This window comes from Mastacembelus armatus, chromosome 3 (assembly GCF_900324485.2).
Source record: "Mastacembelus armatus chromosome 3, fMasArm1.2, whole genome shotgun sequence".
In the NCBI taxonomy this organism is placed as follows: Eukaryota; Metazoa; Chordata; class Actinopteri; order Synbranchiformes; family Mastacembelidae; genus Mastacembelus; species Mastacembelus armatus.
Window position 1 is genome coordinate 12,214,202 of NC_046635.1, and position 12,436 is coordinate 12,226,637.

A 12,436-nucleotide genomic window follows, 5' to 3' on the forward strand; every position below is an offset into this window, starting at 1 on the left:
TGTGGAATGTTTGTGCTGAGCCAATCGAATGTTGTGTTTACATTAAAGCCACACTTTTCCTAACTATCCCTGTGTGCGTGGTCTGACTACACTGACTAAGGTAAGAGGGGTTCATAACATGCTGTACAACTGCAGTGCTCTCAGCAAAAGTTTAATCTGTGCTGAGAATTAAGGTTAGACCAGGAAATTAGGTTGAAAATAATGAGAGTGGACCATTCTTAATGCTTTGTTGTCTGATGGACACAGCTTTGCATTTAGTGTCAGACATATGTATAAAAAGATTGGGAACAGGTATTGCACAGCGATTGGGCAGCTTTGTGAAATGTGGTGGATGGCAGGGATCAGGAGTGTTGCACAGCGGCTCTCAATTTATTAGGTTAAAAGTGTTCCGATCATCGCAGGCAAGGAGCTATTCATATATTGAATGACTAGGCTGGATCAGCTGTCTGACCTGCTTCTGTCAGTTTAATGGGTATGATGTTCATTACTGCTCTGTTTCACCGACAGCCGCAGAGCTCCTCAGTCCCAGTGTGTCCTCGATTCTCAGAGCCAGTCACAGTTTAAAAGTTTAATATAATTACACACTTACATTATTAATTATACATTTAGGAGAACATTCTCATATTTTACAGTCATTCATATCAAATTTCCTCCATGTAACTGTCAAAACTGAGCTGTAGCTCTGACACAGACTGACATCAGCCGGGTGTGGAGCAGAGTTATGAGTGAAATCTCCTGGAAAAGCAATGAGAATTTTTGTTTCTGACAAAATAACAAAAATCCACAGCCAGCCCATGCCCTGCCCACATCCATTTACAGGAACATGGATTAAAACGGGATTGTGCAGAGCTCTTTAGTGAAATGCATCACAAGATGGGTAGTGCATGGCAGTCACTGGCAACCAGCACAATGGTTCATGGGTTACAATCTCAGCCTCTTGATATCTTCACTTCTGAAGTCAATACGCAGCGCCAGAACCTGACGCACCTCTGCTGGGGTCAGCCGCCATGTCAGAGGGCCTGAATTAGGGCCCCAGTAATCCAAGATCTCTGTTACCTGCAATACAAAAAGGTATTCAGATTATGTAAAAACATGCAAAACTACAAGTACTTCTAATTTTGTATACTGTTCTCTGTTACATTCTTGTACTATTATTATTGATGCACTAATGAATAATTATTGTTTTATGTTTGCAATCTATTGATTTTTTGGGATGATTTTATAACAAAAGTTCCAGACTCAATTTATAATGTGGAGCAGCTATAGAACCCAGTGCTACAGGGATAATACAAATTATTATGTTGTGAAGTAGCTAGTGACTAAAGCTTCAAAGTACGTTTTTTTGGTGGATATGTAGTGGAGCAGAAATATAAAGTAGTATAAAAGGAAAATACTCAATGTAAGAACAAGTACCTGAAATTATACTTGTAAATGTATAGCCATCTTTTCGGCAGGTTTACGCGGTAGAGTAAATATAAATTTTGAAACTAAATGTGCTTATTTACATTCCAACACTGGTGTAAAGTACCACAAATTTTAAGATAAAAAACACATAAAATGAGCTTTTATACTGATGTATATTCTGTGTAAATTACCCGCTCCAGGTTGAGGATGGTAGCCATTTGTGTGAGACGAGCAAACTTATCTCGGATGGTCCAGGTGGTCACAGTGGTGAGGTACGCCACAAGAGACCGAAGCTCTTTATCGAACTGCAGGCCTCCAAGCTACAACAAATAAGCATTGTGTAAAACAGCAAAAATGTGAATACACTATGTGTGGTGCAATATTCACTTCAAGTATTTTGTTCTGTTGTACAAAGGATGAGAATTTATTTAGATGTACAAAAAAACACACAGCTCAAACTAGGAAGATCATAACATGCCAAAGAAGGCACCCCGCCCTACAGACCTTTTGGATTCATTAATTAATCATTACTGGAGGTTTTTCATCGTGTGTAAGTAATGTGATTTGATGCACAGTTAGCTTGGTGCCACCGTGTGGCTGAGCTCAGATCCTCACCCTGCTGAAGGAGCATTTGAGAACTGTCTTCTCCATTTCAATGGATATGAGGCTGGTCATCAGGCTGGTCAGAGTGTCATAGATGACAGGAGAGAGGGCCGTCTGAAGTGACAAGAGAAATATGATTAGAAAGGGTTAGAAATGGCAAGGAAGAGTGCAAGCATTCAGGAAACATAACAGTGATAGCTATGTGGTGCAGTTACTTTAAACTCTGCCATGAGTTGCTCCAAGTTAACGATGAGCTGCTGCACCCAGGGGTCATTAGCTTCGTAATCATTGAACTCCTCCTGTGAGGAAATCAGTGGTTACAGCGACATGTTTAATGACCTCTGGCTTAGTTTTGTGCAGTATTCTGACATTACCTCCTCTATGTTGTGGGAGATGGACAGGAAGCTGCTGATCCATGGTTTGACCTGAGGCTTTATGGCTGTTGTGTTTAACTCAGTCAGACCTTCCTGGAGACAAAATAACATCAGAGCTCATGTAATGTCTACAACTGCATGGACACTCTTACTTTACAGGTACACAAGCAGACCTGAGTGACACACATTTACAACAAACATGTCTATGATTACTATAAAAATATATATATGTTTGCGTGTGTCCGTCTCTGCTTCTATGGACAAAATTTTGTTTGATACCATCATTGTGAGGACATTTTGGCTGGTCCTAGCAACTTCAAAAGGCATTTTTGGGTTAAGGGTTAAGGTCACAGGTTTAGATTAAGGTAATGGACTAGGGAATACATCAGTTAGTGTCCTCACAGCTATAGAAAACACCGCGTGTCTCAAACCTGTAGGAGATCCTTGAACTTTGTGGATGTGTTGACGAGGTCAGACAGGCAGCTTTCAATCTTGGCTTGTTCACCAGAGCCACCCCCCTGACTGAATAACTTGGAGCAGTCATTCTGTAAGAGAACAAAAATTCACAGTGGTGAGGAAAACAATAAATGAAAAAATAAATAGATGAGAGGCAGAGCATTGGTACAAATGTACAGTAAAAATTACCTCAAGATTCCTCTTTAATGTTGTGATATTCTCACTACACACCTCCACATTATTCAGGGTCACCTGAGATACAAAGTAAAAAGTGGGTTAATAAACTCTTAGAGACAGTTTGGTTTGTCTAAAATCTGTTTTCTGCCTCATGCTTCAAGTGAACTGATTATCAGTAGCCCTTCAACCTCATTATTTATCCCAGTAATAAATTCTCTACCTGACTGCTTTGCAGTCACCTTTTTAAGTTTTACAGTGACTAACACAGTTTCCTGCTGGCATGATTTGCAGTTCCACACTACTTTTCTCCTAATTCTACAAGTCCCATTTCCGCCACTAATTTAATGCTATCTCTTAAATATGCGTCTGTTGCACTTACTGTTGAATTTATGTTAGAACATCATGACATCATCACTATTTCTGATTGTATACTAAGTTGCACATTCCTAAAAGCATTTGTATTTGTGTATCGGATAATAAACCATTACTCACTCTTAGTTATTCACATAAACTAGCACAGTAACCTCAAAACCTACATTCTGACTCCCCAAAGAAGTGGCCTAAGGCTTTTCTGGCATCATCTGAACTAGTACTGGGCTTAGTCCACCTGACATATAATACTGCTTCTCTTCCTCATCTGAAAAAACCCCCCGAACAAACAAAAAAAAAAAAAAACACTAAATGTTTCTGTTACAGTCATAACATTATGACCACCTGGCTAATACTATGTACACAGGAGTCGGTGTAAAGGTTGGCACTGTCACTCTGCCGCTCACTGTGCACCTTCCACAGTGATACTGTCAGAGTGTACTATTCACTGAAAAACAGATGTAAAAGTACTAAAACTGTGGTCATGAAATAAAATTAGAGATCATTTCGTAGATGAATTCTCCAGCCCCCACTCCGGTTGTGATATCACTACAACAGCTGCTGAGTGTTTGTCCAACTTACCACAGTTCTCATTTTCAACAAAGATTCAAGCAAAATGGAAGTTTTTCAAAAGGATTAATGAAATTAAAACATTGAATCTACACTAGGTCAACCTTGTCATCAATGAGCATTAGGCGCCCATGACCCTGTCACAGGTCACTGTTGGTCCTTCCTTAGTCAACTTTTGGTCTGCATTAACCACTGCAGACCTGGAACATCCAACAAGATCAGATTTTGGGATCCAGTCATCCAGCCATCATTGTTTGGTCCATGTCAAAGTCACACATCATTTAAAAATTAAAGCTCCTCTAATTCCTTACATTAAAGGAGGTTATTCATCCCTTTTATTTCTTATTGACCGACTGTCGCTCTCTTTAAACAGGCCTTAAGCAAAGACCTGAACACTGAAGCAAGGTTTCTCTCTGGGACCCAAAGAAGAGCTCAACACATATTTTAGATGTCATATTACTTCAACATGAAAAGCAGATATCAAAACCTACTCTCAATTTTGTACTTTAAACCAGAAAATACATCCATCCATTATCTATACCCGCTCATTCCTTAACCAGGGTCTCGGGGATCTTCTGGAGCCTATCCCGGCTCTCTTTCAGGTGAAAGGCAGGGGTACACCCTGGACAGGTCACCAGTCCATCACAGGGCCACACAGAGACACGCAAAGACAAACAACCACACACACTCACTCCTATGGGCAATTTAGAGTCACCAATCAACCTGACATGCATTATTTTATATTATATTTTGGACTGTGGGAGGAAACCAGAGTACCTGGAGTAAACCCCCACAAGCACAGGGAGAACATGCAAACTCCACACAGAAATATCCCACGACACTCTTGCTGTGAGGTTACAGTGCTAACCACTCAGCCACCATGCTGCCCTAAACCAGAGGGTTTATTATGTTTGTTATTTATAAAACTGTTTTTAAGATACTGCATTAAGACAATGTGGTGGATGAACAAATTAATTTTATAACTTAAAAGCAAAGTGGGTATATGCACGTGTATTTGTGTGTGGAACAGTCTGTCAATCTTACCAGAAATGCAGCCTTTGCGTTTTCAGTGCTTTCGATGCCCAGTGTGTTGAACTTGCCCTGCTGTAAGCTGCTCTGCATCAGACTGACTGCACTGCTGACGCCACGTTGGATGTCCTGAAGCGTCGTAGCTGGGAAGCCCTGCCTCAACTTATTGTACAACACCTCCCTGATGGGTGCAGAGAGACAGACAGTGCATGAGGAGACACATGCATACATGAGACGTGGGGAAAAAACAGCACTGAGCTAAACCAACTGGAAAGCTAAAGAGTGAGCACCTGAAGTCAGAATCCAGCACAGAGTTAGCATGGTTGATCATTGCACACAGGCAGTCGATGCTGGAGCTGGATAAAGCTCTACTAATGCACTTCTTCACAATGTAGAAACAGTCATCCACCATGCTGGAAGTCAGCTGACCCTTTTCATATGTATCCATAGCAACAGCCTGGAGAGGAAAATCAATTTTATTATTAAAGTATGATATATAAATAATTCATCTGCTGTGGGAAACACAATATTAATTTGATTTTGCTAAATGTTTAACATTTGGGTTTAATACATAACAAAAATAGACTATTATCAGTGTTAAATTCGGATTTTAAAAAGGTCCGCGCAGTTACTTCACTGTTACAACTGGTTTGAACTAAATATATCTTTGGCAGATCAGATCAATCTGAACTTGGAATACATTGAACAATATATTTGTATTTTAGAATAACAGATTTCCACTCATTCTTCATACTTGATAAATCCTGGGGCATACATTAGCCACAATGCAACTTCACTGCCAACAGGTCTACGGAGATTCAGGTGTGTTTTAAATAAAGGCTAATTTAAAGTGAGGATATTAACTAGGTTTCCTGCTGCTCCCTCAAGAGCCACAAAAGGTTTATGAAATTTTTGCACATATACAGTAGAACCGCCTAGAACTTGAAAACAGACTCTGTGTGAGGTCAGTGAAGATATATTGTTAAATATAGTTTATTAGATAAACCTAAGGCAATCTAATACAACTGACTTCAAATAATCCTTAACGGATAAAAGAGAAGTTCAGCAAAATGAATAACACTTGAAAATACAGCCTCCAAAATGATCACACAGTTGGATCAACAGCTCTCTAAAACACACTGAACAGTTTCACTTTCAGGAAAGAGGATTATTGCAGGACAGTTTTAGCTGAGTTTTAGCTTGGTGTACCTAATAAACTGCCAACTGAGAGCACATATACCAAACTCTAAAAATAATACTGCACAAAACAGAGCTTTACCTTGTTGACAGACTCCCTCATGTAGTACTCTTCCATTGGAATGTAATATCCAATCAGCTCCTGCATCATTGTGCTCAGCAAGCAGTGTTTCAGCAGCTTCTCCACATTCTGCTGATGCTCTGAGTTTTCAGAAATACAAGCAAAAAAGATATATATATTCAACACCACATCTAAATGAGGAATTCTGTATACATAGTCACATGTTAATGTAAACCTACCCTGTGTGATGCTCTGAATATCTCCAACTTCAAAGTCGGCCATAATGCGACGACGTAAAAAGCGCAGGTAGAGCTCGGCACGTGCGTTCATCAGGGTTACCTCTGCCAGTACAGGGTCCAGCTCCCTGCTCATGGACAGAGGTCTCAAAAAAAAAAAAACCCAAAACACCACAGAGACACACACACACAAAGATAGCAATGCAGGGTGTTGCTGAGAAAAACATGCATACCTGGGCTCAATCCTTTCCCCGGGTATGCTCTTCATCATGCTGCTCTGCACAACCTGGAACTACAGGACAGAGTCAAGGTCACAGTGGGCATGGGCACGCCCCAAAAACAACAATGTGGTGCAGCCGTTGTAGTTCAAACCTTGCTTCGGTATCCTCTCTGTTGGCTGAATTTGTCAACTATTTTCTTGGCCTGTCGATCGCACTCCTGCTGCAGGTGAGTGATGAGTGTGTACAGATGGCCTGGACCATAATAGGTCTCAACTATAGGCTGATGAGTCTCAACGACACGAGCGATACCTTTAAACATACGCCAAGATATCAGCAGGGTCCAGTCCAAGAACAATATATGAAGAGAGGCACATGAAGAGTATCTTACCTTCAAGCAACAGTGTTAGAGTATCTGCAAATATCAGCTGTGCTCTTTTCTCACTCAGGTCCCCTCCTGTAGCTAAAAGCAGGTTCTCCGCAGCTTTGGAGGCAAGCTGTGTGAGCAAGTGTGAAATATACACTGTAAAAAATGACTGACACTGTACAATCAAAACAGGCCCGAAAACACAAAACCCCCTTCATAGAAAAAAAGAGACCATTTTACCTCTTAGTAGAATTACAACCCTGTGATATAACCAAAACAACTCACAGAGCATCAGGTTGACTCTACTGACCTGACTGCAGAGATAGTGACCAAACCGGGCGAGGCCCTGCTGGTGCAGACCCAGAAGAGGGAAGATCTTGAAAAACCTTTCCACCTGTGCCAGGTCGACTGCTGCTACAGCTTCATCAAGTTTCTCAGCAACAATGACCTTCAGTTTCTGCTCTGCCTCCTGCAGCATGACCAGACTGGCGTCCACAGCACTGCCTACACAGACATGACACATTAGGATTGTTACAGTGTCTATGAAGTGATGACAACCCTTTGCGAGCCTAGGCATATATTCTTTAGTTGCTATATGTTTCTTGCTTACAGTATAGTGAAAAATCCAGTAAACAGTCCTACATTTTAAATATTTTAGTCAGGCAGAAAAATAACAGAAAAGTGTTTGCAGCTTTTTAATTTGCTTGGTCCATTTTATTTCTATGAAACACTACATTCTTGTCAAGATGTGAGACAAATCAAGGACACAGAAAAGCAAACAAGACAGCAGTGCCTACTGAGAAAAGCACTATGACAGAAAGGTAGGGGTCTCGTACTTTCTTCACCCTGCCTGCTCAGCTCAATAACTGACTGGTCTAGAGAAAGGTATCGGTGGATGTGGGCAGCAGCCTGTTCATAATCTTCGTTTCGCAGAGCTGTCTGCACACCATCTGTGCAGAACTTCAGATCGAGGATATCATCAGCACGCTGGATGACATTATACAACCGGGTCTACAGAAAAAACACACACATAAGACATGTGATCTATAAAAATATATATAATTTTTGACACTCTGTCCCAGAGGTGTTTGCTGCACTCTAAGTGTGGTTTCTGGTGTTATGAGGGAATGCACCTTTTAAACATTTCTGGGACTGTGGAAGCATCAGTGCTTTGCAGAGATTTTGCATGTTTGCATTGGATTGCATTAGATTATAGAGGTGTTTCTCACTGTTTGGCATTTGTCAAATATTAGGTACACAGCAAAAGCTAATGCTACCTAATACAATAGTCCTACAATAAATCCAGCCTCCATGAAACGGATAATGTTCAATGTTTGTTGAAACCGTTTTGGAGAGGATTTAACTGAAGTTATTTATATCAACGGAGACAGACTAAGTATTAGAAAGGACTGTGGATAGTGAAACTGCTTAAGCATTTTTACTCTTTTACAGCTTTGACAGTGTATCTGTGGTAGACCTAATAAGTGTGTGCATTTACCTTTGCCAGGTCTAGCTGTCTGACTTTGCGGCTGACGTTTTCAGCCAGACTGCATGTAAATGTGATCATGCCCGACAGCTGACTGGCATCTCCTCCAATTAACTGTAAGTTGGGCCTATAGAGCAAAGAGATCACACAATACTGTTTACTGATGAACACTGTGATGGTTTAAGCAAAGATGTGATAATCTTTAATAAAAAAACAAAAAAACACTAATCTGTAGAGACTGTACCCCATCCTCTGCAATGCCAACATCTTTGTGTGAATGGTCCCCTCCTGTCCCACCAATCTGTCCAGCTCAGCTTCCACTTCCTTCTGTTTCAGAACAAAAAACATGTGATAACCAACAGAAACATTTATTGTTTTTAGATTTTAGCATCTTATATACAATACCCATACACTGTAGCACACTATACACGTTTCTTTACTCAGTATCCCCCTGCATTTGTTTTCTATCAAAAAACATAAATAATGTAAAGTAAAGCAAACACATTTGATAGTTATCTATGACTAAAAGACAGGTAAAAATAGTTGGACCATTAGCCTAAAATTTTAGGCTGAAGGATTATTAATTTTAATCTAGCTTTTTGTAGTTTGTAGCAGTTTTTGTTTCTCTTTCAAAAGTGGAGTGTTCTCCACAAAGTCCAGTTTCTATTATTCTACTGACATCTAAAATATAATGTTTAACAGTCACTACTGTGTCACATGACCCAAAGATTTACACGGGTTTTCCACAGCCCATGAGAACACATGGGCACTGTGGGATCAATAAAGAATTATCTTATTAATAAGAGCTGAGCTGAGGTAGGCTCTACCCATACTTTATTTGATCTCAACGGCTCTACACAGGGAGATGTCACAGCGATGGCAGCAGTAATAGAAGACAACCAGCTGGGGAGACAAGCTGGTTCAGCTCCTAAGCACCGGCCAACTCGGCAGCACCCACAGGTACTGTACAGAGCTGGGGTGGGACCATTGACGGTGTATAGGGAGGACAGGTGTTGTCAGGTTTAGTGGGCCCTAAAAACTGGCTGCTGCCATCTGTGTTCCGCACATCAGTGAAAATGGTCAACTAACCTGCTAAGACAAGCCAGTATGAGTTCTGTGGATGTTCATGTAGTCGTTTGTATTAAAGTTGGTTTAACCTACTGAAGTTTGTTTCCCTCGGGAGTGCTCTGTGACAGCAGTGACCCGGATGTTTACGTGGAAGACAGAGATAGTTAAGAAGAATACGTATCGCAAAGTGCGCTTTACGGTCTTTTATACAAACCTCCTCCTCGCAGAGCTGCTGGTAAACTCGCTCCAGATCCTCCAGCTCCGTCAAGGCCGAGATAGTCTCCATACTCACAGAGGACACCGAGCCAGAGTCGCATCTTTTCGCCGCCAAGTGACCGCTGTCAGCCATCTTCCGCCACCGGAACAGGACTGAATAGGTCCGGTAGCTTGGTCCTGGGTTTAGACTGCCTGCAGCACGTTTTCGTAGGATAACGTACAAAACACACTACCTCTGTGTCTGTGGGTGAAGTTATCCTCAAGAATAACCCTAACGTTATTCTTGGCCACCTGTAACATAAACCCACACATTGTCATTTGTTGTTGGTGGGGTTCGCACCACCTGAGAAGTCATACGCGGGGTATGAAAAACCCACAATATACGCATGCGTTGTAGAGTTGTACTGGTAGGTTAACAGTTTCTTCAAGTTTGCCTTTAAACCACAGGCTGTGAAGAAATATATCAGTGTCTTTAGTGCACCTCAGAGAACCTCTATGACTCTGGTGCACCTGTATGATCCTTCCACTGCAGCCCAGCAGGGGAGACAAAAAGTAAACTATGGACTAGCTAACTATGAAACCTCTGCCACAATACCAATACACTGGAGGCCAACAAAATTATATATTTGTTAATCGATGCATCAGACTTGGGACCTGGAGAACTGAAACAGGAGAAGCACACTAATTTAATAAAGAACAATGTGTGAAAATATTACCTTTACAATATTCTGTTCACATCAGATGTGGTCCTGTCCAGTGGTTTTGTAGAAACAATGACCTGCATGTGTTTGTGTGTATATATGATAGGACAAATTTATGAGAACAATTTGTGTATTTACCTTGATCATGTGCAGATGACAGGAGGAGCATCAAGAAATACATTTTGATGTTTTTGATGCAAGAGAGATGTCAGGACATCTGCTGTAATACAACCCAAATTAATTGGAGCTTACATTTTGTACATCTTTGTGTGTTTGAATTGGTTCTGACATCATCTACCAAAACCACTGAGTCCTGTTGTCTTGCTGTAATACGATCAGGAGGGTTACTGTCCTTTGGTAAACAAGAGAATTCTCGCTGATGCTCTTCCTTTTTCTTCTGTAGCGCTGCGTTTACCTCCTGTAGCTCTTGTCTGTGCCTACTTAAGTCCCTGGCTTCCTCCCGCTGTGATTGCCTGAATGACTCTATTTTCTCCCTCTTTGCAGCTGCCTCTCTGGCAGTCACTGCACGCAGCTTCTCAAGCAGTTGACTCTGATGCTCCATAGTGTGAGCCTCCTCTGTCTGTGCTCTCCTCAGAGCTTCAATCAGTTCCTGCTCTCTCTTCAGGAAACGCTTCACTCCTTCAGATGCTTTTGAAACTTTCAACTTTTCAAGAAGAAAAACAAAAAGCCACATTTAGTCTTATGTTATTACATTACCCATGACTCAGGGACTACAGCATGAAAAAATATGTTATGAAACTTGATATTCATTTAAAATGCAGTGGATTTGTCAGCTCAATTCACATTAGGTTATTATGAATAAAACCTGATTCTGATGGTTACTAAGATACTAAACTGCTTTCTTAAAGTCACTGCAAAAACCAGGTGACAACACAAAAGTACCAGAGGGATACTGTTATATGTTGAAACTGTAACTGTGATGTTGCAAACATGGCAGATATTTTACTCATTCTTCGATCAGCCAGTTCCTGTTTTAAATGGAAATCTGACTGATTTTACTTAACTTTGGCTTTAGGTAACATTTAAACTTTGCCTTATTTTGATACATGTAAAGTTAGAATTTGCACTAAATATGTTTATAATTCCTTAAAGGTGTAAAATCATGTTTTTACTGCTAAAACTCAGATAATGTATCTAATGCAATGCAACTTTAAAAGTGACTGAAAATATTTCTTCCACTATAATAAGAGGAAAACAATCATGTGGGGCTGCAACTTATGATTAACCACAGGTCATTATACTGATATAAATAACTGGCTTGGCTGTGACCTATATATAAAATACTACAATTTATTTGATTAGTTTAATTTTCAACAAGCTGATCATTGTTAATGTAAATTCCATTTAGAGTAATCATCTTGCAAGTAATGTAATATTCGATAATAGACCTATACATTCAGCCACGACTGCAGAAACACATTGGAGGCAGTTGAGTGTAGAGAGACAAAGCAGTCTTGCTTTCCTTCATTAACAATGGCTGAAGTACATTTAAACATTGACATCAATAGGCCCTTTTTACATTAAAGCAAAGATAACATTAGTAATAATATATATTTTACAGCTGCAGATGTCATCTACATTAGTGTAGACTGAAATAGTGCAGTCTGAGAACGGTAATCTGAATCTGTAATATAACTGGACTGTGGACTCAGAGTCCACTTTTATCTCTGACTGATAACTGACAACCACATATTTATTCTCTAACATAATAACACAAACGTAATCCTTCAGATAACTACCTACAGACTCAGTGCAGGAGCAGATGACTAAATGCAGGGGGAGATGACGTAGTGCAGGTGGAGATGACTTAGTGCAGGTAACAGCTAAAATTCAATTATCTGCCCCATTCATAAGAGAAAATATATTTGGCATCAGCTTGAATG

At 40.4% G+C, this 12,436-nt stretch overlaps 1 protein-coding gene across 2 annotated transcripts; it reads right to left on the bottom strand.

The window, feature by feature from the left end:
* Nucleotides 1-553: 553 nt before the first annotated feature.
* Nucleotides 554-10,812, bottom strand: cog4 (component of oligomeric golgi complex 4). 2 transcript variants are annotated; one of them, XM_026320496.2, is made up of 20 exons: nt 10,671-10,812; nt 9,830-10,122; nt 8,792-8,871; nt 8,560-8,674; nt 7,898-8,072; nt 7,372-7,565; nt 7,086-7,191; nt 6,849-7,006; nt 6,710-6,768; nt 6,480-6,604; nt 6,262-6,380; nt 5,273-5,439; nt 4,998-5,163; nt 3,027-3,089; nt 2,813-2,926; nt 2,382-2,474; nt 2,223-2,306; nt 2,020-2,121; nt 1,596-1,724; nt 554-1,056 (listed from the first exon to the last, which is right to left on the bottom strand). In XM_026320496.2, the coding sequence occupies exons 2-20, from the start codon at nt 9,962-9,964 to the stop codon at nt 922-924; spliced, it is 2,319 nt and encodes a 772-aa protein (XP_026176281.1). In that variant the 5' UTR covers nt 9,965-10,122; nt 10,671-10,812; the 3' UTR covers nt 554-921. The 2 variants fall into 2 exon arrangements, with proteins under 2 accessions (XP_026176281.1, XP_026176280.1); XM_026320495.2 differs by having other exon boundaries at nt 8,792-8,874; nt 10,671-10,808.
* Between the last annotated feature and the right edge of the window lie 1,624 nt (nt 10,813-12,436).

Excerpts from the sequence above, each read along its gene's own strand:
- cog4 (XM_026320495.2), bottom strand. The coding sequence starts at position 9,964 with ATGGCTGACAGCGGTCACTTGGCGGCGAAAAGATGCGACTCTGGCTCG. Across the intron at positions 8,675-8,791 it reads TTGGCATTGCAGAGGATGGG|GCCCAACTTACAGTTAATTG; the intron begins GTACAGTCTCTA and ends TTTGCTCTATAG. Across the intron at positions 6,381-6,479 it reads TATTCAGAGCATCACACAGG|AGCATCAGCAGAATGTGGAG; the intron begins GTAGGTTTACAT and ends CTGAAAACTCAG.